The following is a 24552-nucleotide window of genomic DNA, read 5'->3' on the forward strand; positions in this document are numbered from 1 at the left end:
AAGAAAATCACTCTGAATAACTTTTGTAACTCTTGCCTGCAAGGATCGTGATAAAACTGCTGCATCAGCCCCAATCAGCTACCATTTTTAAAGAAAAATGAATGCTTTTAAACCTTAATTGAAAAAAGGGAAAAAAACACAGCCTGTCCAGGGTGGGGGGGTATGGCCAATTATAGTTTCCTCTGGAGGTATCTGTAGGCAATGATGCTAAAATATTTTAAATGAAAGTAAGAACAGGAACAGAGGACCCAAACTCCAGAGAGCAGAGATTCAGGTACAAGCAACAAATGTATTTAGAGCTGCCTATACTAGTATTAGTAAATAACATTATAAATTAATAAAATAGCACTGCTTCTCTCTTATGTCTGCACATCCACAAGCTATTAGGGACTTATTTTAGATTCACACTCAGTGTTAGCGTGCATTCAGGTGAAAGTCCCCACTGGGATATAAAAACGAGCCCACAGTAAGATACACACACAGGAAGTCTTCCTCTCATTACAGGTACTAAACTGAAGCCAAAGTTCCTCCTGAGCCTCAAACAAGATTAAACTAAAGCCTCTCTCTTTCTCTCTCTCTCTCTCTCTCTCTCTCTCTCTCTTGTTCGACCTGACATCAGTACTTTCTCACTGTTCACTTGTCAGTTTCAGGATTTTATCCCCATTTTGATTGAAACTGAAGGTTTTTCTTTGGACAGATGAAGCTCTGAGACAAAGGTAAACACGGTGTGTGTTTGTGTCTGTGTTTGTGTTTGATAGGGTCAGTTTGTTTCCTGTTAAACTGTTGAATCTAAGGCTGATTCATGTAAGACAGTCTCGTTATGTAAAACATACGTCAGAGTAAAGTAAAAACCAATAGAAACCACTGTGGTTCAGTAAACCTGTTGTAAAGTGCAGGTCTAAACTCTTCCTGTGAAACTTCCTGATCTCAGGACAGTCTATCAGGAATGTAGGACTTAATCCAACAACTGTAAGACCGAACAAAACCCCAGGTACCGCTGAGCTGAATGTTTCGGATTCACAACCCAGATGATTTTACAGAGACAACAAACAAAGAGCTACTTTAATAACTCGGCTAATTTAAACTCTGTCTGTGCACTCATAGGCTTCATTGTTCAGGTTGATCAGCTTAATGAGTTTGAATTTTACTCAGTTGTGATCAGTTTGATCAGGTTGATCAGTTTGTGGTTTTAAAGAGATAAATCTTCTTCATCCTGCTGATCAGATTTGGGCATATCTCAGAATGCCCAAAATTCAGAGGTACTGTTTAACACACTTGACTGGATTGTTGGATCCCCCTTTGACATTAACTAGCAGTCATCACCTGACCTCTGTGAGCAGTTTAAAAATAATTTTTACAAATAAAATTGAAAAAGTACAGATCCCAGACTAATAGCACTCAACCTCATTATTTACTTGTCCCAGAGCTGTTAACTCATAGATCATTTCATGCTTTATCCATCAGCCCTTTTACACCAGTGTCTTTATCTGCACTCAATGATATGATTAAGCCCATGACATCTTTGTCTTGCCCCTTGGATGTGGTCCCTCCAAGGCTACTGAAGGAGAATATGCCCACCATTAGTCCTTTGATTTTATCTGTTGTAAATAGCTCTCTGACCCGTGGCTCTGTCCCCGGCCTATTTTAGAACTGCTCTATTCTAACCTCTCCTTACATACCCCAAACTTAGATCCTGCCACTCTGGAGAACTACAGACCTGTCTCAAAACTACTATTTTTATCCAAGATTCTAGATTAAGTTGCGATCAAACAATTATTAGCACATTTAACAGAGAATAAACTATTGTAAATATTCCAGTCTCTATTTCGATCTTTCCAAAAGTAGTGAGACGGCTCTTCTTAAGGTTTGTAATGACCTTTTATCGGCTGAATATGCTGGTGATTGCTGCATCTATGTTCTTTTGGACCTCAGCATTGTTTTGCACACAGTAGGTCATATCATACTCATTGACAGATTGGAGAAGTGGGCAGGAATCACTGATGTGGGCTTTAATTGAAATTTGTTCAGGTCCTACCTATTTTGTTTCTTTTTTATCATGACTGGCTCAATTTCATCCTCCGCAAACTTATTCTATGGTGTCCTCCAGGGTTCAATTCTGGGTCCCATTTTATTTTCCATCTATATGCTCCCTCTTCATGACATCATCCTCAAAATAATGTCTGGGTTCACTGTTACACTAATGACACACAATTCTATCTCCCAATTAGACCCAGTGACCAGTATAACCTAGCAACCCTCCACAAGTGTCTTGCTGAAATAAAATACGAGAGATCAGACAACTTCCTCCATTTAAATCTCACAAAATCTGAGGTCATTGTACTTGGTCCCCTCACAAAAAAGAACTCAAATCATTGCAAACCTAGGTGGACTAACATATTATGTTAAGTCCTCAGTCAAAAATCTTGGTGTAATATATGTTCAGGACTTATGTTTTGAATCCCAGATAAAGAAAGTTGTTCAGTCATGTTTTTATCATTCGAGAAATATGGCCAAGGGTAAGTCTTTTATTTCAGCCACACGTCTGGTAAACTCATCCATGCTTTTATTTTTCCTCCCACTTTGATTCCTGCAAAGTCCTATATATCTGCCTCAGTCAACAATCAATCCACTGCCTACAGTTAGTTAAAAATGCTGCAGCTCGGCTCCTTATTCAGTCCAAAAAATATGCTCATGTCACCCCTGTTTTAGCATCCTTGCGCTGGCTGCCCGTTTATTTTAGATTTGATTTTAAAATCTTTAAATTTTTTTTAAGGCCAGGCATGGGCTGGTCTCTCCCTATATTTCTGAGCTTTTATCCCCCCACCAGCCAGGACACATTTTGAGATCTTCTGGTAGTGCACTACTGGCTATTCCAAGGTCTAGTATGAAAACAAAAGGAGACAGGGCATTTGCTGTCAGGGCACATAGACTTTGGAGCAACCTGCCAGAGGAGATCAGACTTACAGAATCAGTTCCCCATTTTAGTTCCAGATTTTTAAATAACAAACAAAATTTTATTGTGTGATGTTTTGATCTGTTTTATATTGACTGTTGTGGAGCACTTTACCTGTATTGAAAAGTGCCATTCAAATAATTCTTATTATTGTTAATATGTCATCAGACAGGTCAGGCTTTACATCATAAAGGGTTAAAAAGAAACCAATCAGATGTCTGATCAGTACCAGCTGTTAGCTCTTTTAGCTGTTAGCATCAGTAATCATGGCCTCTCTGTATAATACATGCTGAAAATTAACACGTAGAATGACTGAAACCAGGTTAATAAATTTCTGATCAGGTGACTTTCGCGTATTTATAATTGACTGAAAAACTTTTAAACACCTTCAGACTGAACTTGACAGTTCATTCTTACCTTATAAATAGCAGCTGACAAAAGTCAAGGTCCACTGTTGCTCCAGAGCTTTTGATCATATGTCACAGTCTTCATTGGCAGTTAGGTTTACTCAGGTGTCATACTCCAGATCTACCTTCAGTGTCTGCTCCTCCTCTAGTTTTAATTAAAGTTAAATTAATTAGTAGCTTTAATCAATCCTTCATAGCTATTTCACTGGTCTGAACTCTACAATCCGCCAACAGCAACTCAAGCTGATTAACTTATTCACAGTGATATCATCAGTGCCATCATCAGGTGTATTCAGGTGTGTTATAGTGTGTTCAGGTGCATTACGATTTGTTCAGGTGTCATCCGTCAGGTGTGTTCAGGTCTTGTCAGGTGAGTTAAGGTGTGTTCAGGTGTGGTCTGTAGTGCAATTGAACACTGAGCTGTGACGCAGCGTTGTCCTACAGCACATTGTGACCTCACCGAACATGTTTAGGCAGTTTGAAACAGGATCATTAGACTGACTTCAGCTTAAACCTGACCTGAACCTCATCATCAATATCCATGGTTAGGGTTCGATGAGACTCTCAGTCAGCAGGTCATGGTCGGAGCTGTGTCAGGCCTTTAAATTAGTTATTTCTTTTCCCACCCAAGGTGGGCGAAGACCCGTCCCTACTCTGCCTCTGATTGGCTCTGACTCTGGCATTTTCTAGTATCTAATCCTAACCATCTCACCGTTCCTTATGCCTGAATGTAAGTAAGTAAGCACAAGTAAGGTCGGTCTTCGCCCACCTCGGCTGGGAAAAAAATAAAGCCCTTTAAATTATCCTGCAGATGTGAAACCGCTAGACTCTCCAACAGTCAGAGCAGAATAAGAAACGTCTTCAACAACCTAACGTCTGTCCAGCTGCTACAGACAGTTCTCAGTAAATGTAGCTGCAGCTTGTGAACATCAGTTGTCAGTGATATGTTCTGATCTGTGTGAACAGAATGAAACAGACCTGAGAGATAAGTCTGGCTTTATTGATCCTGATTTGTTCATCAGCTCTCGCAGTAACACAGGTGTTTATTGCTAAGATTGTGATGACCTGTTGATTGAGCTGTGATTGACTGTGACCTTCCTGTGTGTCTAGCTTTGATTGGCTGCTGTCTCAGTGCTCTGCTGGGTGGATGGTTGATCTGAACGTGAACCTCCTGCTGATAAAATATCTGTAATAAATTAAATTGAAATGGTGCAGATGTGATCAGGTTATGCCCTTGAAACAGTTCACTGTTTCTTCAAATTTGGTTGTTTTTGTTGTTTTTATATTTTAATGTTGTCTCAGCCTCGCTTTCATTAAAGTGTGTGTTTTCATCTGACTCAGCATTTTAAACATTATCTTCAGCTAAACTGGGACGTATGAACTCAGTATATGATACTGTAGATAAAGTGTTTATATGTAATATTTAATATCTGCTGTGCACTGTTGTTTTAGCTCCTCAGTGAAACTTCCCAATGTTTTCACTGAGAGAAGTATTTATGTATTAAAGCTTCATCTTCCCTTCAGATAAAAATATTCAAGCAGCAACTGATATCAGCAGCTAAGCAGGGCACAAGTGATTGCACTTCAAAACACCTGTACCTGACTGAAATGTGACAAAATCATCTCAACTTAAAGATCCACAGAGACTGTTTCTTGAAAACGGAAATTGACAGTGGAGTAAAACATACACCTGATATCTAATCTGTGATGTATAATAAAATCAGATGAAATTTAACCTGACTCTGTTCATTTTTCGTTTATATTATATTTATTAAGTTTACAGCTTTATTTTCAGACAAACTGGCAGCAACAGACGATATATTACACCTCTGATACCAGATTTCATCTTCCAACAGGAATTATATTTTATATCAAACACTATGAGCCAATAATAAATTACCAAAGATCTGGCCCAGATTAGACCTCGCTCCCAGGACGACTGTGGATGCTGACGGGCTGGACATCTCTGGAGCTGGACTGTGAACTGCTGAAAACACATCTTTGATAACACCAGTGCAAATTTTTAGACAGACGTTATTTGGATAAAATGACCACATGTTGTAAATCTGAATGGTCACTTTCTGTATTAGAAATATCCAAACTTAGTAAAGTGACATAAAAACAGTCCAAGCACAAAAACTGGAACAGCTTTGAGTCTGGATCAACATCTCCATCACCGCTGGTTCTTGTGTAGTGCATTCTGGGACACTTTCCTGCCCCTGTTAAAACAGGTGGAGAACTCTATAGGTTTTTGATCTGGATTTGGGTGGATGTGGACTTTGAAGTGGACTTGGGCTCTGACTGATCAACACAGACTGAGAAAGGTCTACTCGCTTTAATGAAGTGAATCTGATGAAATCATGAACTAGTTTTCATCTGAAAAAAGAAATAAAGATGTCTTTCTTCTGAGTCACATGCATGGTTCTACTTTTTTATTCATGCTACCGTTGCACCACAAGATTTATCAGAATCTGTTCTGGAGCTTTCCGTTATACCAAAGTATCTTTCTCAGCAGACAGAGTTCCATTTCTCATTCAATTGCTGATGTTATGTTTCAGAGGATTTCTCCTTCGGGTTGGTTTAAACATTGAGATTAAATATTTCTTCTTATTTTAAAACAGCAGCTGTCAAAACAGTCTCACTGAAGAAAACCATGTGACACAGTCGAAAACAAAAGAACAGCTACTAATGGGCCCTGTTGTGTTATGGTGAGGTGAAGAATGAACTTGAACGAGTTACGATGTGTGGAAAGACTTTGCTCAGGAAATTAATGTGAGAAAATTGCTGACCAATCACAGATCAGTGCTGGAAAAATTAGTTGGATATTTCATAGAAATAAAAGTAGCAATACCACACTGTAAAAATACTCTGTTACAAGTTAAAGTCCTGCATTCATAATCTTATTTCAGCACACAAGTATATCAGCTTCATGTCCATAAAGTATCACAATAAAAGTACTTCACGTAAAATACATAGAAACTGTAGTTTAGTACAGTGCTGGAGAAAAATTTATCGGATTATGTTGGATTATGTTTTCTGTTAATATAATGAGGAAATGTTGATTATTTACATATTTGTTTTCCACCAAAATATCTGATCTTGTTTTGCAATATCCACAATAGTAACTCCAGCATTATTAAACTGTTTTATGGTTATGTTTAGACTCTCATGGCAATTGGTTAAGGTTTGGGAAAGATCCTGGTCTGGTTTAATACAGAAAAAGTTCAAATTGACGTGTTTATTTACATTTAACCAAAACCACCATTCTTCCCAAACCTTAACTAAAGTGCTTTTATTATCTAAACCACAGACAAGACTGTGGATATGATTCTGGTCTCTGGTGTCACAGTCCTGATTTTTGTATATCCTCCATCTACCCTGACCTCCTCCCTGAGACTCTGGTGCCATTCATAAATGTGTTGCTTCAAACAAAAGTCTGAATGAAACACAATCCCGCCAGAGGTTAAATCTGTCACTACGACACTGGGAAAACACTTAAATAGCATTGAAACATATTTTGTAGGAGAGAGGACTGTATCGTTACATAAAAAACAAACTGCAGTGTACACTAAGTGTGTTTCCATGTAAACATCAAATCCTGGTTTTACAAACCTGAATACTCCATCTGCATAAACCAAGAAACATGGAAACATTTGTTTAGGTTTATAATCATCACAGCCCACCTGCACACAGGTGAACACACCTGAAGGTGTTTTAATGTGAAACATCGTCAGTCTCAGAGGTCTCACTCTGTCTGTTTTTTAAGGAGCTGGCTTTACACAGGTATCCCAGAATGCATTTCACATCAGCCAGCAGTGATGGGTTTTAGGTTTTATATTTTTTCAAACAGTAACAGTTTTTCTAACATGTGGTCACTTTATTAAAACAAATTCATTCTGATGTTTTCAGAGATGTGAGAGCTTTCAGTCAGTGTCCATGGTCATCCTCCTGTGGAGAACGGTGTGATGTGTCTGTAGAGTTGTCATTTAAAATAACATTAGGACCTGTATCAGACTTCAAACTAAGATTTTAAAGTCAATGTAAACAAGCCAGCTGGATGACATCATCAGAGAGCTGTAAGATGTCAGCAGGTGAGTGTGGTGTTATATTACTGGAGTCAGTAAAACATTTGATACAGCTCAAAAATGAGAGTAGTTCCACTAAAAACAGCACATATCGTGACTGAGTAGAACAACAATGAAAAATGACCAAGAATGTTCCTCTTTAATGATCATATAGTTAGATATAGTTTGATATGGTTATCATATAGTTAGTTATAGATCATATATAGATATTATAGAGCAAAACAACTATTTGGAGAGGGGCTGGTGTTCTGTGCCATTAGGTACTTCTTTAAACTCTTTTTAAAAAACAGTTTTACGTGCTAAATGTGTAATGTCTGGTGGCAAACCATTACATGTTTTCATTCCTCTACATAGTACCTTGTTTTGCATCAGTTTTTGAGACAGGAGGTAAAAAAACAACTTCTTGATGCATGCCTATTATTAAGTTGTGGCCATTAGTACTATGTGAAAATTGATGGTACAGGACATTCGGAATTTTAAAAAACTAAATATCTCTTATAAAGTAGAGCAGAGAAATTACCATTCTTTCCCTCACCAATGACCCACATAAGGCTATGTGCATTCTGAAAATGTTACCTCTTCTGTTACAGTTCAAAGCCAGTTGTGCAGCTCTATTCTGGATGGTTTTTCCAAATCTTTATTTGACGCACTTGACCACACTAAATGAGTAAATGAGTACGAACTAATGTTTGAACAGTGTGAGATAGACATTGTTGTGGTAAAGCTTTAGCACATCTCTTGCTAACTGTAGACCCCTCCCCATAATTGTGACAGTTTTTCTTCTCTCTGCTTTTACCACTTCAATCTGCTGTCTAATAGTAATCCAGGGAGTTTGGTTTCCTCTGCCTGTTCCACAGGCACTCCCTGTACAGAAGAGTTTAACTGTAGCTTATGGTTTAGTCTAAAGTTTGATGCAAATACAATACTGTTGTTTTTCATAAAGAACTAACTTGTTACTCCGTGCCCAAATTACAATGACAATTACAATGATTGATTTTAAAGATGTTGTTTTCTCAGGTTACAATAAGTTTCCCAGTCACCTTTACTCCCCATCCTGTTTGCAATACCCGTTGCCACATCTCTATCAGCCATCCAACCACCCTTGCTTTTTGATAGGTGCATTTCTGTCCACTATAGGGTAAAATATGTCTTCAAAAGCCTTAATGGCATCATTAGGAAATTTAAATTACTTTTGGTTTCCCTTTAGGTACCTTTGCTTTTTCTAGTTGTAGCTATTATGTTGTGATCAATACACCTAGATGGAACAGATATTCAGAACTTTACTTTTTAGTGGATAGTTTTGCGACATCAAATAAATGTTTAGGTCACCCTTTAGATAAATTTAATTTCCAGTGTTGCAAATACTGTCAATCATGTCACACAATTCACTCAGATACAAGCTGTTTGCACATGGTGGCCTGTAACAGCATCCAACCAACAGTTTTCTTTTACATATAATAACTGAACCTGTAACCACAAGGCCTCCACACCGACAGCTATTAGGTCTTGTCTCATCTTTGAAGGAATATGACTCTGAATGTATATAGCAACTCCTCCTCCATGCAAGTTCCTATCTTTTCTATAAACATTATAACCCTGTATACTCACTGTATTATCTGAGACATGATTTATCAAATTTTAATTTATCTGAAAAGGTATGATACTGTATGTGTGAATATGTGTGTATGTGAGTGTGTGTGTATCAAGTGTAATGTTCAGAAATCAGAGGCATAGCATTTTTCTCCATAGGCCTCAGTTCAGGTTTCTGGGATTGTCGGTGTACAATAAGTTTGTCATACCACGGTTAGGCAATATCCCCCTTCTCCCTGTCAGCCCCCTTGCCTGGAAGAAGTTCTTCTGATTCTGTCAAACAATGTCAGTCTGTAATTTAATAAACAAATAAATCTTCTGTAACTGTGGAGACACAAACCTCATGATCGAAAGGTATTTAAATAAAGGTTTTAATTTAGAGTCGCAGCTTGTCACAATATTTCACCAGAAAAAGTTCCTAACTTTTTTTTTTAACAAAATGTATCATTCAGTGTTTGTTTTTTTTTTGTTTTTTTAATGACAGACGAGGAACAGGAAGAGGAGTTAGAGGAGGAAGAGTTCCTGAACATCTGTCAGCTGGTTATTGTTGGTTTTCGTTGATGAATTTGAATCTTGACAGACACGTTTCTGGTCCAGATGTGACTCAGTTCATATTCTGGCTCAGTCCTAGTCCAGATATATGCGAGTATTTGTTTTGTGGTAAACTGGTGTGTTGAAGGTGTTTGGTGTTTCATCCTGAAAACTGGAAGCTTCTGCACAGTTAAAAATACACTTCAAACCTGGATCATACCCAACACACACACACACACACACACACACACACACACACACACACACACACACACACACACACACACACACACACACACACACACACACACACACACACACACACACATATCCATGTCTGTCTTTCTGTGCTTATGAGGACCCTAACTGACATTAGACATTCTGTACCCCCTAAACCTGGATCTAACCTGATTCTTAAAATGAAATGTGACTCTTCAAACAATCATCACATTGCAGTTATGCCCTCACAATTCAAAAATACCCTGGTGAGGCAGAAATATTGTCACGATGCACAACTGTCCTCACAATGCAGACATGTCCTCATCATGCAAACGTCCTCATAATAAAATGATCAAATGTTAACTGTTTTATGGATTGAGCAGTCAGATACAGGCATAGAGATAAACTAAATATAAAACTAACTTCTTGCAGGTTGTCAGGATGCAGCTCAGTTTTTCATGAATTCAACTCAAAACTGTTTCCATTGTTTTTTATTTCCGCAGGTTGTCAGGATGCAGCTTCCTAAGTGGTTGTTATGGGTGTGTCTGTGGTTGCTATGCATTACAGAGGCTTTAACAGCAACCTTCAAGCTGGCTCTGATTGGTCCATGGTCGTGCGACCCTATGTTCTCTCGGGCGATGCCGACAGCAGCGGCCAACCTGGCTTTGACACGATTGCGGATTGACAGAGGTCTGAGTAGAGGATATTGGTATGATGTGAAACTTCTGGATGAGGACTGCTGCACCTCCAAAGGTCCGTTAGATAATTAAATAACCAGTCAAACAATTAAATAACAATCAGAAACACTTCTAAAAAGACTAATACCTTTAATAAAACTGTCAAACTAAAAGTGTTTTTACATGTAAAATAGTTTAACTTTATTAAACCTCAAGCTGGTGGATGAGGACTGCTCCCACTACCAATGGTGCTGGGAACCTTATTTTAATCACTCAGGTTTTTATTTTTTGTTTTTAATTTTCTTTTCTTTTAAATTCTTACATTGGTAAAAGTGGTACTGGAGTAAAAATTATGTAAGTGAAATTTTAGGGGAAGTATTGAATGCTGCACACATGTCAACCCGCAGATGGTGCTATAATCAAAGTAAGAGAGTTTTGACCAGTGACTCCCACATAGTACATTGCACATTCAAAAACCTTATGTGCACACATTCCCTGAATTTAGCTAAATCTCATTATATAGGTCACACCCATTTCCGCCCATAATTTTATTTTCGCAAAAGTGGTAAATATGAGGAACCTACTTTTTCAAACTCCTCCTAGGTTGTGAGTCCGGTCTGCACGAAACTTTGCACATAGAATCTATGGACTCATGATAAAAAGTTATTTAAAGAATTTTGATAATCTAAAATGCAGCAAGTTATAAAGGAACAACTTCCTATAGGTTGCCGTCAAAACTGAAAGTTCTGCATATCTTGGCAACAATCACGCCTATTAACATGAAACTCAATTATTTACTTTCACATGGTCCACTGAGAGTCTGTGCAAAATTTGGTGCCAATTGACTGCGCTTTTTTTTCAAAATCATGAAATATGCTGAAATTTGTTTATCCAAAATTACTCTTAGGCTGTAATTGCGATCTGCATAAAAATTTACATGTATCACCTGTATGTATTCGCAAGTTATTAGAAGAGTTTTTAGACTCCAAAAAGTGCAAAAGCTTTAAAGTAAAAGCTTGTATTCATACAAAGGAAATGACGTCGTATCTTTACAAAGGTCTTTCCTATTAACACAAAACTTGAGCCAGTGGTTTGTGGTGCCACACTGAGGTTCTGTGCAAAATTTGCTGCATGTAGGCCACTAGGTGGCACTTTTACACAAAGTTGAAAAATATGCAACACCAACTTTTTCAAACTCATCTAAGGTTGAAGTCCAGTCTGCATAAATTGTTAAACATAGCATCCAAGTACTCTCTTCATAGTCGGATTACTTACCCAAAACTTAAGTCGACTGCAAGTCTAGGGTTTATGCCAGGCTCGTTTAACCATGCTTTCTGGAATACCCACCTGGAATATCCCTCTGAAAAATTCCCACCTTGGTGGAATGTTTACCGATGTCTATGCTGCTCTCACCCTGAGACTTGCATATTGCCCATGGGCCTGAGGGTCTGCCTTGCATTGCCTTGACAGGGCGCTGGGTGCAAATTGTGCGGGGGTCAGTTGTGACTGATTCTTCTTCTTCTCTGGTTTTATTTCAGCTCTCTGATTTCGTCTTTTCTGATTTTATTTCAGCTCTGACAGAACTTGGCGAGATGGAGGGTTATGGCCATGCCTACATCGGACCCTTTAACCCTGCCCTCTGTCATGCTGCCTCTTTGTTGGCTCAGCACTGGGAGGCAGGGCTTGCCTCTCCAGGCTGTCTAGACGCTGACTGGGCGAACCTGCCGCCCATCACTCCCCCCAGCAGAGTCCTGTTCACTGTGCTCAGGTTCTTCCGCTGGGCGCACGTCGGCATCATCTCAGGTGAGGAAGTGACGTCACTTCAGGGGCGTTAACATTGGTGGGTGTGGTCTCGTTTCCGCCTGTCTGCAGACGGAAGAAATTCAGCCATCAGTTTCTGCTCAAAATCTGGGAAACATGAAAGTTACATATTAAATGCTTTATTTAAAATTATATTGTAAAATTAAATGTTAAATATCTTTCTGAGAAACTAAAGTTTTATTCTCAGTTGAATGTATTTAGATCTCCGTCAATGGACTGAAGATTTTCTGTTTCAGGTGTTTAGACACCAGAAATGTTTTTATAAATAAAGATAGGAAACGATATTTTAGGAGACTGATCAAGGCTGTGAATATGTGTTGTTATTTCTCTTTGTAGTCATTATTAAATTATCTTTTGTATAAATGAAGCTCATTTGCTCTGGGTTCTATTTATTTGATCTTTTTAAAGCAGCAAAATGTTGTAAAGTTGAAAAAGTTTTGTCAGATGTTTGTTGAAATTAATATATTTACATGGTACAAACAGAAAACAAAAGCATATACTTCATGTAGTATTCACATGTAGACAGTCGTTTTATAGTCATTCTTTTTAGATTCTGAGTTGTGTGAAACCCTCTGTCACATTATTGATGGGAAATAATTATCTTTATTCTTGTTTGTGTTTATCTGGGTTACTCTGTCCTTCCTCTTCCTCTTCCTCTTCATCATCAGCTCCATCTAACCTATGGGAGAGCACTGGACAGGAAGTGGCCTCGGCGCTCCGGGCTATGGGTCTGCCTATTGGTCCGGTGGTTACCATGGAAACAAAGAACACTGGCAGAGCTTGGGAGGCACTGAGAGCAATCAAAGAAGCCAATGAGGTCAAAGGTCAGAGCAGAAAGATCTGTTTAAAAAAGGTTAAACATGAACAAAACAAAGAAAAACAGAAGCTGCTGTCAGTGAATAAATGTTTATCATCAGTTAGTTTCGAGCAAAGTTCGGCTAAAAATAGGCAAAAAGAACCTCAGGGGCCCCAGATTTACTCCACACCATTTGGCAAATTTTGTCAGACATTTTCTCCACTTAAGTAGAATATCAACTGTACCAGGTCCTTCATCCTCCATGTTGTGGTTCTGGTCTTGATTGTTCAGTGAAAAAAATGTCAGAAAATGGTGAAAATGCCTCATTATTCCCTGAATCCTAAATTTACATATTCTCTGGGTCTGCCTGAGCAACAGTCAAAAATACAAAGATGTTGAGTTTACTAAACTGGGAAGTAATCAAATATTCACATTTGAGAAACTCGTCCTACTGAATTTTTGGAATTTTTGCTTTAAAATTAACTTGTAATTGACAATTAATTATCAAACCAGTTGCCTATTTATTTTCTCTCAATCAACTAGTCATTTCAGCTGTAGAGTACTGGCTCATTTCTTGGTGTCTGGAGATATAATAAAACTCACATGTACAGTAGCAGTCCAACAATTAGTTCTAAGTTAGGTTTGGAGTAGATTCACAGTAAAGTAGACCAGATAATGTATAGTAGTAAACAAGATAATCTATATCAAGATAAATTATAACTGTTTTTAATCTGAGAAATCAGGAAAAAAGAAAACAGATTAGAAATTGTTGGGACGTCGGGTTGTAATAATCTCCTGCTGGGTTCTGACATTAATCCGTTTCAGACACGTTTGAAGCTTCAGTTCAGCAGATTCACATGTAACATTAAAAACTGTTTTCATTTTCTCTGTTTCAGTGGTGATCATGTGTATGAGTTCTGTCCTGATTGGTGGAGAGGATCAGAGAGAGCTCCTGTTGACTGCTCTGGAGATGGGAATGGTTTCCGACGGTTACGTGTTCATACCGTATGATGCCCTGCTGTATGCCATGCCGCACCAGGTAACTGATCAATCAATAACAGACCAATATAAAACCAAATGAACTGATCAATAACTGACCGTTTTAATACCAAACTGAACAATCAATACCTCCTCATGTCTAATCTGCCGAAGGAATTTTTATTGGATTCAGTTGACTTGTGTCTGAAGCTGTAGTTCCATTTGACACTTGAGGAGGCGCTGCTGCTTTTTTGGCAACAAAATATTTCACATTCTCAAACTGAAACACAAACTGACTATACTTATATTGACATATAAACATTACTACACTCTTTATATGATTATGATTTAAAATGGTGAAATGTAACAAGATTTTAATTCCATATTTCACATTCATACAGAAAATATCCTGTTCTTCTAAATCCTCTTTTTTATTATGAAAGGTGTCGTAAAATGTTTGAAAATGAGTTCTGACTGGTTCCCTGGTTTTGTCCTCGCTCCAATCAGGACACAGTGTTCCCTCAGCTAGCCAATAGCACGGATCTTCGTCACGCCTACAGTGCCGTTATGACCGTTACCATGGCGTCTGACCAGAGTTTCTACGAAGCTTTTCGTCAGGCTCAGATCAACCGAGAGATCCGGTCTGCTGTCTCCGCGACAGAGGTAAATACACAACAAATACAAAATACATAACCACTACACAACAACAAATAAACAATAGCAAATACTAAACATTATAGAAACAACAACCGCACATCCTCAAAAATACAAAACATTTACAACAACAGGGAAACAGAAAAGAAGTATAAAAGTCTACGTGTTGACTTCAGCTGTATTACTGTTTTACTGTATACACATGTGTAAGTGTATTACTGTTTGCATGCTGAAGTGTTTTACTCTAGCTGAGGTGTGTTACTGTAAATGTGCTGAGGTGCATAGCACAGTACAGGTATAACAAAGATGTATAACAATGAGACTAATGATAGGGTGAATAATAATATTAATAAAACTAAATATAATAACAGTAATGATAATCATAATAATTGAGGGTGTTGAGCAGGATCATGGGGCAGTGGTTGGTTTGCAGTCACAGATCCAGACTCTGAAGCACCAGGGGCAGAAACACCTGCAGAAAGCGACAGGAAGGGAGTGGAGAGAGACGAAAATGCACAAAACTACGTGAGAGAGAAGTCAAGTTAGTAACGAGCGTTGATGCCATTTGAGTGCGTGCAGATGGAGAGGAAGAGGAAGAGAGAGGAGCTCGGTGCATCATGGGAAGTCACCAGGCAGTCTAGGCCTATAGCAGCGTAACTAGGGGGTGTTTTAAGCCAAGCCTGAGCCAGTCCCAACTGTAAGCTTTATCAAAAAGGAAGGTTTTAAGCCTACTCTTAAACTCGGAGAGGGTGTCTGCCTCCTGGACCCAAATTGGAAGATGGTTCCACAGTAGAGGAGCCTGGTAATGGAGGCTCTGCCCCCCGTTCTACTTTTGGAGACTCTAGGAACCACAAGGAAGCCTGAGTTCTGGGAGTGCAGTTTTCTAATTGGGTGACAGGTGCTATGAGCTCTTTCAGATATGATGGTTCCTGACCATTAAGGGCTTTGTAGGTGAGGAGGAGGATTTTAAATTCTGTTCTGGATTTTACAGGGAGCCAATGCAAAGAAGCTAACACGAGAGAAATGTGATCTCTTTTCCTAGTTCCTGTCAGTACTCACTTTGCAGCGTTATGGATCAGCTGAAGAGTATTTAAAGACTTGTTGGGACATTCTGATAATAAGGAAGTACAATAATCCAGCCTAGAAGTAACGAAAGCATGGACTAGTGTTTCTTAATCTTTTTGAGAAAGGATGCCTGATTTTTTTTTTTTTTTTTTTTTTTGGTGTATTACTGTATAAATGTTGTGGTGTGTTATTGTCTACATGATGAATTGTATTACTGTATATGTGCTGAGATGTATTATTGTATAAAAGTTGACGTGTATTACTCTAGTTAACTTGTATTACTGCATACGTTTTGAGGTCTATGACTCTATGTGAGGTGTATTACTGTATGTGTTCAGGTGAATCACTGTATACATGCTGAGTTGTATTACTATATATGTTGTGAGGTGTATTACTCTAGTTGACTTGTATTATTGTATACATGATGAGGTGTATTACTGAATACATGTTGTACTGTATACATGCAAAGCCACCATCAGTGTGGTGGCTCCTCACTTGTATAAAACTGATCAGTTCAAAGGATTTCACTTTTTAGTGGCTTCTTACAAAAAGTCTGTGAAGCACGTCGTGTAGTACTGATGGTGAGCCCCCAACCTGCTGATCTGTTATGTTCTCTGATTTATCCAATGTAATAGCATCATGTGTTTCATATTTGTATGGAATGATTAGTTTCTTCTGATGACAGTGGTTGTGGAGGTCAGGCTGAAGCTACGTTAATGTTTGTTTGTGTCATCATTCTTTTCAGACGAGTATTTATAGACGGAATAATCTTAACATTGATACAGATGACCTTCATCTGATCACTGTTATCAACACAAACACCTGCTTCACTGTCAGTGATAGCATTTTCAGTTTAACTGCAGTAATGAGGAGACTCTTCAGAGAGACAACACCGACATCACACACAGAATTTCAATATAAAACACTGGATGAAGTTTTCTCCTGAATTTCTTCTGCAGGTGCCTCCAGTCTATGGGGCCATCTTTAATATGGTTTACTTAGTTGTTAAGTTTTATCCTGGATTTTGTCTGCAGGAGTCTCCAGTCTTTGGGACCATCTTTAACATGGGCTGCAGTCAAATAGTCAAATTACGTCCTGTGTCCTTTTCTAACCACTTTTCCTTAAACTCGATGGAAAACATCAAGAGGTCAAGGAAAGATGTGAAGGAGAATTCATAAGGACTTAGGAAAAAACAACCACGATGCAAAGAGAATTTGACTGCGCTTACACTAGACTACATAATTATGTGACAGCAGATGTTATTGACGTAGGTTGCTTTAAAATTCATGCTGCAAGGAATTGTGGGACACCATTATCTCCTTTCTTTTCGTAAAGGATGGTCCAGTGTACCCTATGTTCCATGAGATTAGAAAAGAAGCACTGAGACACCTTTCCGAAGCATTTATAGAATTTGACCAGCTCTTGTCATGGCTGCCACTTACTTACGTACTTCTGGGTCATTTCACTCAGTTAGGAAGCTTCCTAAGCAAAAGTCTATCTGACTGCAGCCGGTGTGTACATTATTGCTAAGTTTTGTCCTGAATCTTTTTCTGCAGGTCTCTCCAGTCTTTGGTACCATTTTTAACATGGTGTACTTCGTTGCTAAAGCGGTGGAGGAGCGTCGTCAGGCAGGGGGCAGGCAGTGGGTGACGGGTGACCAGTTTGTCCAATCAGATGGAGGCTTTGATTTCCAGGGCTTCAATCAGGTCAGAAACATTTTCAATAATCACTATACAGATATTTAACTAAATACTGGACTTGTTCTTGGAGTCACAATGAAATAAATAAAAAGAATAAACAAAGTTTACATAGAATCTCAACCTGAAATCAAAGTATTCTGTTCTAAGTTTAATTTTGACAGTGATCCTGATAACTTTAATTTCCTGCTTCATTAAACAAACCTCCGAGAAAAAGTGAGCTGTAAAAATAGTGTTTTAAAATTTGAAGAGAAATATCAAACTTTCCTCTGCACTGATTAAAATTTTCTCAAACTTGATGTAAACTGTAAGATTACTTTTGGTTAATATTTTTTTTTCTCTTGAGTCACAACTTTAAAACCTAAAACTGACCAGAATCAGACCAACAGAAGTTGAATTTATGAACAACAAATGCCTAGTTGTTACGGGGCCTGAGAAAGGGTGAACCCAAGAACAGACAGGAAGGAAGTTAAAAATATTTATTGCAGAGCACAGGACAAGGATGGGTTTCAGATTAAGGGGTAGCTTGAGCTGGTAGCTGGGAGCCAGGGACTAAGGCTGAGGCAGGGGCGGTTAGGGGCTGAGGGAGCAGGTCCAGAATGAGATCGAGGGGAATTGAGTTGAACAGTGATCCAGAGTGGAGCAGCAGGGCAGAGGCAGAGGAGCAGGCTTGACCAGACAAGAGGGGGAGACAGGGGCTGGAGTCAGAACAGGCTGGACCGCAAGGGGAATGGAGAAGAGGATGAGTCTCAGAGATTAAACAAAAAGAACTAAATGCACAAATAGCAAGACCTGGTAAATAATGGCTTGTTATCAACATTTCCAGAAGCTCCAGGAAGAGCTGCCTCCTTTCATTAGCTCTCCATTAGTCCCACTCCCACTGTACTACACAAAATCCCATTCTATATGTCACTCAATGCTGTTGATTTGTTGGCTTACATTAGGGAGATGGATGACTCCACTCCTTTTATACTGGACATTTTCAGTGAGTTCAGTCAATTTTTGGGTTTAGGATTAAGCTCTGCTCTACAACCGCTTAACAGCTTTGTTAGAGATTCTTGTTCTTCTTCGTTTTTAAAGCTTTGAGATTTTTGGAAGTAGAAATTTAGACTGTAGACTGCTGTTTTTTTCAATCTTAATGTAAGCACATATTTCAGTTGTAAATATGAACATACTACCTAGGATTATTTTAACAGTTCAGTGATAAATCTCTCACCACTCTGACTCCAGGCGAATTACTTGTAGATTTGTTTTGAAAAAACTCCTAATTAAGTGCAGCACCTTACAGTTTTGAGTTTTATTTTTGATTCTTTATGTCCTTTGTATATCAGGTTCAACCATTCAAACACTGCAGCACGGAGCACAACTGAGAAGAACACAGTTACATTTTTACAAGATGCGGTGTAGTCAGATAATCCTTATAAAAACTTTATGGCCAAATTTGGTGCAGTTGTGTCAGATTTATTACCAGTCTAGTCCTTGAAATATAAGAAGGTCCTACAGAGATACCGCTCAGTTTCCTCTGTGCATCAACTAGAGTCTCAACCTGCTACTACAATGTAATGAAGATGTTGTTCGATTCAGATTCACTTCCTCTCTTCTACCTGTTTTTTTCTCAGGTGTTGTATGGAGGTAAAGATGGCCGTGGCCTGCAAGCCAGGTACGTGGTGTTGGACAGCGATGGTGACCGACTCGTGCCAACGCACTCGCTTGCTCCGATGCACACTGATGGGACTGCTGGAGGTCTGAGTCCACTGAGCCGCTCCTTCATCTTCCCCGGAGGAAAACCTCCCACGGCCAGCTTTTGTTGGTTCAGTCCAGAGGAGGCCTGCAGTGGGGGTGAGTTCAATGACCTTGGGGGGGCGGACGGGAGCTTTGTGTTTCTCTTGGTTCAGTCCACTATATGTATATGTATATCCTGTATATGTACATATGTATGTTGACTGAAGGTCTGAGGTCTGCTGAGTGCCCCTTAAAATCCATCATAATCATGTGTGTGTAATCCAGGCACTTCAGCAAGAGGTGAAACTGATTTGAAGACGTTTTTAGTCAGATGTTAAATTATTTAATTCCCTGTGTTTATCTGCAGGTGTAGACACAGTGACGATTTTCTTTGTCTTCTTGCTGCTCTGCGCTTTGATTGGAGCATTTTTCTACTGGATCAGGTCCACACAAACACACACACACACACACACACACACACACACACACACACACACACACACACACACACACACACACACTCTCTTTTTCTGAGCTTCTCTGTGACTTCCTGCGGCTCAGTTTTCAACAGGAAACTCTTCAAGAACTTTTATGGTTCTGTTTGTACATGACCACCACACTAAATCATATACTCTTCATGCATAGTAATAATAATGATGATAATAATAATAATAATACTACTACTACTACTACTACTACTAATAATAATAATAATTATTAATAATAATAATAATATGAATGTGTACAGGAAGTACAAAAGAACAGTGAACATCACCAAACTGATCCTGACTCTGGATGACATCGTCTTCATCGACACTCAAGTCAGCAGGAAGGTCAGAAACTCAAAGAGCACTCAGGGTCACCTGCCAGGTGTTGAACTATGGGCTCAAATTAGAGTAAAAAAGATTCTGAGCTTGTAAAGTTATGTTCACAAATAATTCCGAAAGTTTGTAGTTGTAAATCAACCTTTGTAAACCTGTAAAATAAATATGCATGGGAAATTCAAGCTTATGCATTTGTATATTTAAAGAAAATCAGACTGTGTGAATGAAATCTGTTAAAAAAAAGATATCAGCGGTGAGGTTACACAAAGACACTGTGAAGAAATAAGTGTTTTAGTGAACATCTGGGTACAGATACAAAGCAGAAAACTGTGTAAAACTCAGCGCTCAAAGTTCCAGCACTGTGTGTGACCCTTAAGTTACAAGTATGATGGTGCGGGCACATTACATGTTTATCATCATTTCCTACAGCATCATCAAATATAATGAAACACACCTTGGTCGCAGAAGAGCCCACACCATCTTCCAGCTTGAAAATCTACTATACTTTTCAGGTAACGGAACCACCTGCCCTCTGACTGGACACTACTTTGTGATTTCATTGTCATTGTCCAGTCAGATTCAGGTGTAAAGACAGAGTCAAAATTTGTACCTGTAACTTCAGTGTCACACACAGTGTGGGAACTTTGAGTGCTGAGTTTTGCACAGTTTTCTGCTTTGTATCTGTACACAGATGTTCACAAAAGCACTTCTTTTTGCAGTGTCTTTGTGCAACCTCACCACTGATATAATTTGTTCACGGATATTATTCACACAGTCTGTTGTTTTTACAAGTACAATTTTTTTCTACACATGCACGCTTTTTTTTTTACAAATACAAATGCACAAACTTGAATTTCTCATGCAGATTTATTTTACAAGTTTATAAAGGCTGATTTACAACTACAAACTTTGGGATTATTTGTGAACATCACTTTAGAGCCTCAAAATCTTAATGACCCTAATTTGAGTCCTAATTGAATTGTGTTTATTAACTGGACGTTTGCCTGTGGAAAGACGAACTGCTGCTGATGTTGTTGTTGTTTTTCTAGAAACTGAATGATGAGTCAATCATGAGGAGTCTTCTGGAAATTAAAACTCCGTTCCGATCAGTTGCTCGAAGTTACATCTTGACAACACCTGAGAGCTCCAACGTAGGAATACTGGAGGTACACCTGTACTTCTACCTGTACCTGTATGTGCATCTGTACCTGCACCTGCACCTGTCTGTTTGATACATTGACTCTGTTGCCGTGACTGTTTGTGTTGTTACCAGGGCGACTGGGTTTGGCTGAGGAAGATTCCTGTTGGAAAGACGATGACAGCTGTCAATCAAAACACCCAGAGTCTGTTCAGCCACGTACGAAGCACAGTAGAAAAAAAGTAGATACACAGTTAGAGACACAGTTATATGTGTACAGAGTAGTACACATATTTCTAATATTTTATTTTTAATATTTACGTTCTGACTTTAGTTATTATATTCTGGTAGTATATAGATTAATACATTCAGAAAGTATTCAGACCCTTCTGATCCTTTAATTTTTTCACATTTTGTTATGTTGCAGCCTCGTGCTACAATAAAAAAAATAATTTTTTCCCTCATCAACTCAATACATAATGATAAAGTGAAAACAGAATTTTAGAATTTTCTTTAAAATTAATTAAAAAGAAAAAATTGAAATATTACAGTGACATAAGTATTCAGACCCTTTGCTATGACACTTGACATTTAGCTTAGGTGCCTCCCATTTCTCTTGATCATCTTTGAGATCTTTCTACACCTTGATTGGAGTCCACCTTTGGTTAATTAAATTGATTGGACATAATTTGGAAAGGTAATGCCCATCAGAGCAAAAGTCAAACCATGAGGTCGAAAGAACTGCCTGCAGAGCTCAGAGACATGATTGTGTAGAGGCACAGATCTGGGGAAGGCTACAAAAACATTTGTGCGGCATTGAAGGTTCCCGAGAGCACAGTGGGCCGTGTGTGTGTGTGTGTGTGTGTGTGTGTGTGTGTGTTTGTGAGTCACACAAATGATAGCAAGTCAACATAATGTCCTGTGAAGTGATCTAAACATGATTGTGTTTGTATGAATATGTGTCTTTGTGCGTTTCTGTATACGTGTCTCTTTATCTGTGTGTCAGATTGCTTATGTGTGTGTGCAGTGTAATCAGCTGATCAGAGTGTGCAGTGTGTGTGCTCTGCGGTTAATGGTTGCCATAGTGATGGTTACTCCTTTGTTATAGCTGGTTCAAACAGGGATTAGGCTGAGAGACACTTCTCAAACTCTGGTTTATCACTCAAAGGATGTAGTTACTATCACCATATACTATATATTTTTGAAGAAAGGAGATTCCGCTGAACACAGTGATATAATGTATTTCTTTGTGGTGTCAAAAATGTGGGAGATGTTATCTAAAAATGCCCCTCTTTCTGTTTTCCTCTTGAAATTCTGGTCTCAGTTAACATAGGAGTCATGGGGCAGTTGGATGATACGCCTATCAATCAGAAGCTCGTAGTTCAAATTCTGTAAGTAACTGTGCTGTGGTAGTCACATTGTCTGAAAGACCACAAATTTGCCTACGTCCTGGCAAAGAATGATGTTTGAAAGGTGAAATTTATGGCCGTGAGGACAAGTAAAATAATTTTCAGAATGGTTTAACACCTCCTAGTCTGTCTCTGATATCCCCACTCTAGCCTCTGAACATTCAGTCCATTTCTCAAGACAAAGTAATTCCCATCATCTCCCGATTTTGACATTTGAATGGAGTTTCTACAAAAAATGGTGTTGGACTAGTTAGGTCCCAAAAACCTTAGCGGAAGATATAATAATAAAGAAAGAACATAAAGTGGGATTGCTATTTGCGCAGCTATAATTCCACCAATAATAAACCGACAATGTAATTTCAGAAGAAACTGCAGTGGGATTGCTTTTGACACGTTTTCACATTCGAATGGAGTTTCTACAACGAACGCTGCAGGACTAGTTAGGTGCCAAAAAAGTGATGAACGAAAAATAATAATAATTACATAATGATAATAATAACTAGCAATTGTGTTTCCTAATGAAAATGCAGTGTGAATGCTGAAATTTTTTAAGGAAATTGCTGAAGCAATGCTGATAGATGGTTAAAACGGGCTTAAAGCAAAACTTGGGGACCGAAATCATAAGGAAATTGCTGAATAAATGCTGAAAAAGGCTGAAAAAAAGCTGATATACAGAATTGACACTTGGAAGCTGAAAACTGAAAGAAATTCCTGTAGCACTGCTGGAGCTGGGAGCTGAAACATGTTGCTTAATAGGATCAATGGTAAATGATACACTGCCAAAGCTGGAAGTAGAAATAAATGCCTTCAAACTGTGACAGAGGAAATTCATTGTGTTAATATCAGGCAGATGAACTGCATCCTGAAACAGCTCAAGGTTTGAATTTTTTAACAGTTAAGATGGGAAGAAATGGATCTCAGGTGTGTGTGTATGTGTCTGTCAATTTGTGTGAATGCAGGTAGATACTGCTTAAGGTGTTTTCCGGTAAAATATGGTGAAGATTTGACTTTAATAACATGGGAAATGGAAAGAAAAAGGTACCAACTCCCAAAAACAGCCTAAATGCAATCCACCAATCAGAGTGATCTCTGTTTTAATGTATGTGGAGCCTGAAAATGCTAAGTCACTGTCACTAGAAGCAGTGATAACAGACCGAGATCACCACTGAGGTACCCTTTGAACAAGACACCTCAATTCAGAAACTATACTTCATTCTGCTGAAATGTCTTCACAGTGAGCATCAGGAGACTTTCCTGAGGACATACATGTGTCACTTAACTAGATAATGAGAATGATGACTGAAAAGTGGCAGTTTTAAAAGTACCCACATTTGTACTTTTGCTCATGAGCAGTAGAGGCCACTTTACAGTAGAGTATATGGAGCAGTTGAGGGCTCCTCTTGTTGCTCACAAGCTAAATATTCAAAAATGTAAATCCTATTGCTTAAGTAGTCACACTGCTTGAAAGAGCAAAAATTTGTCTACAATTTGATGTATAAAATGTGCATGAGAAGTGAAACGTGGCAGCTACAAGAGCAGTACAAAAAAACTACAAAAGTTGTAGAAAAGCACAATAGCTGACATTTAGGCTTCAATTGTAGAAAAAAGTTTGAAATAGTAGAAAAAAAAGAAAAATAATAGCAAAATTGAAAAAGCTGAACGTTTCGATAGTTGAATAGTTTCTGTAGCTGAAAGTATTCAGAATTTGTTAGCGTCCGAAAAATGTATGTAATAATAATAATAATATTAATAATAACAATGGATGGATGCTGACGTAGCATTCACACTATTAAGAATAAAAATAAAGAGAACATTATTGGGCTGAAAAGAAAATATATTTCGATTGCTTGCACAGTTATTCCACCAATGAAAATTATATTTTGAAAGTACATAGATTAATACATTGACAGTACATAAATGAAATGGACTGCACTTATATGGCGCTTTTCTAGTCTAACCTTCTGGTTAGTGGACGACCTGCTCTAA

At 38.5% G+C, this 24552-nt stretch overlaps 1 protein-coding gene across 1 annotated transcript in view; it reads left to right on the forward strand.

Moving 5' to 3' along the window:
• The first annotated feature begins 10297 nt into the window (after window positions 1-10297).
• LOC120797535 (retinal guanylyl cyclase 2-like) overlaps window positions 10298-24552 on the forward strand; it is a 29815-nt gene continuing 15560 nt past the window's right edge. Inside the window, exons 1-11 of the mRNA XM_040141270.1 lie at window positions 10298-10538; window positions 12035-12265; window positions 12952-13107; window positions 13976-14118; window positions 14565-14720; window positions 17333-17482; window positions 19093-19312; window positions 19563-19638; window positions 19938-20028; window positions 21069-21185; window positions 21293-21376. Coding sequence (XP_039997204.1) covers window positions 10298-10538; window positions 12035-12265; window positions 12952-13107; window positions 13976-14118; window positions 14565-14720; window positions 17333-17482; window positions 19093-19312; window positions 19563-19638; window positions 19938-20028; window positions 21069-21185; window positions 21293-21376 — 1665 coding nt within the window. The remainder of the gene's footprint in view (window positions 10539-12034; window positions 12266-12951; window positions 13108-13975; window positions 14119-14564; window positions 14721-17332; window positions 17483-19092; window positions 19313-19562; window positions 19639-19937; window positions 20029-21068; window positions 21186-21292; window positions 21377-24552) is intronic.

Source organism: Xiphias gladius, chromosome 12, assembly GCF_016859285.1.
Source record: "Xiphias gladius isolate SHS-SW01 ecotype Sanya breed wild chromosome 12, ASM1685928v1, whole genome shotgun sequence".
NCBI classification, from domain to species: domain Eukaryota; kingdom Metazoa; phylum Chordata; class Actinopteri; order Istiophoriformes; family Xiphiidae; genus Xiphias; species Xiphias gladius.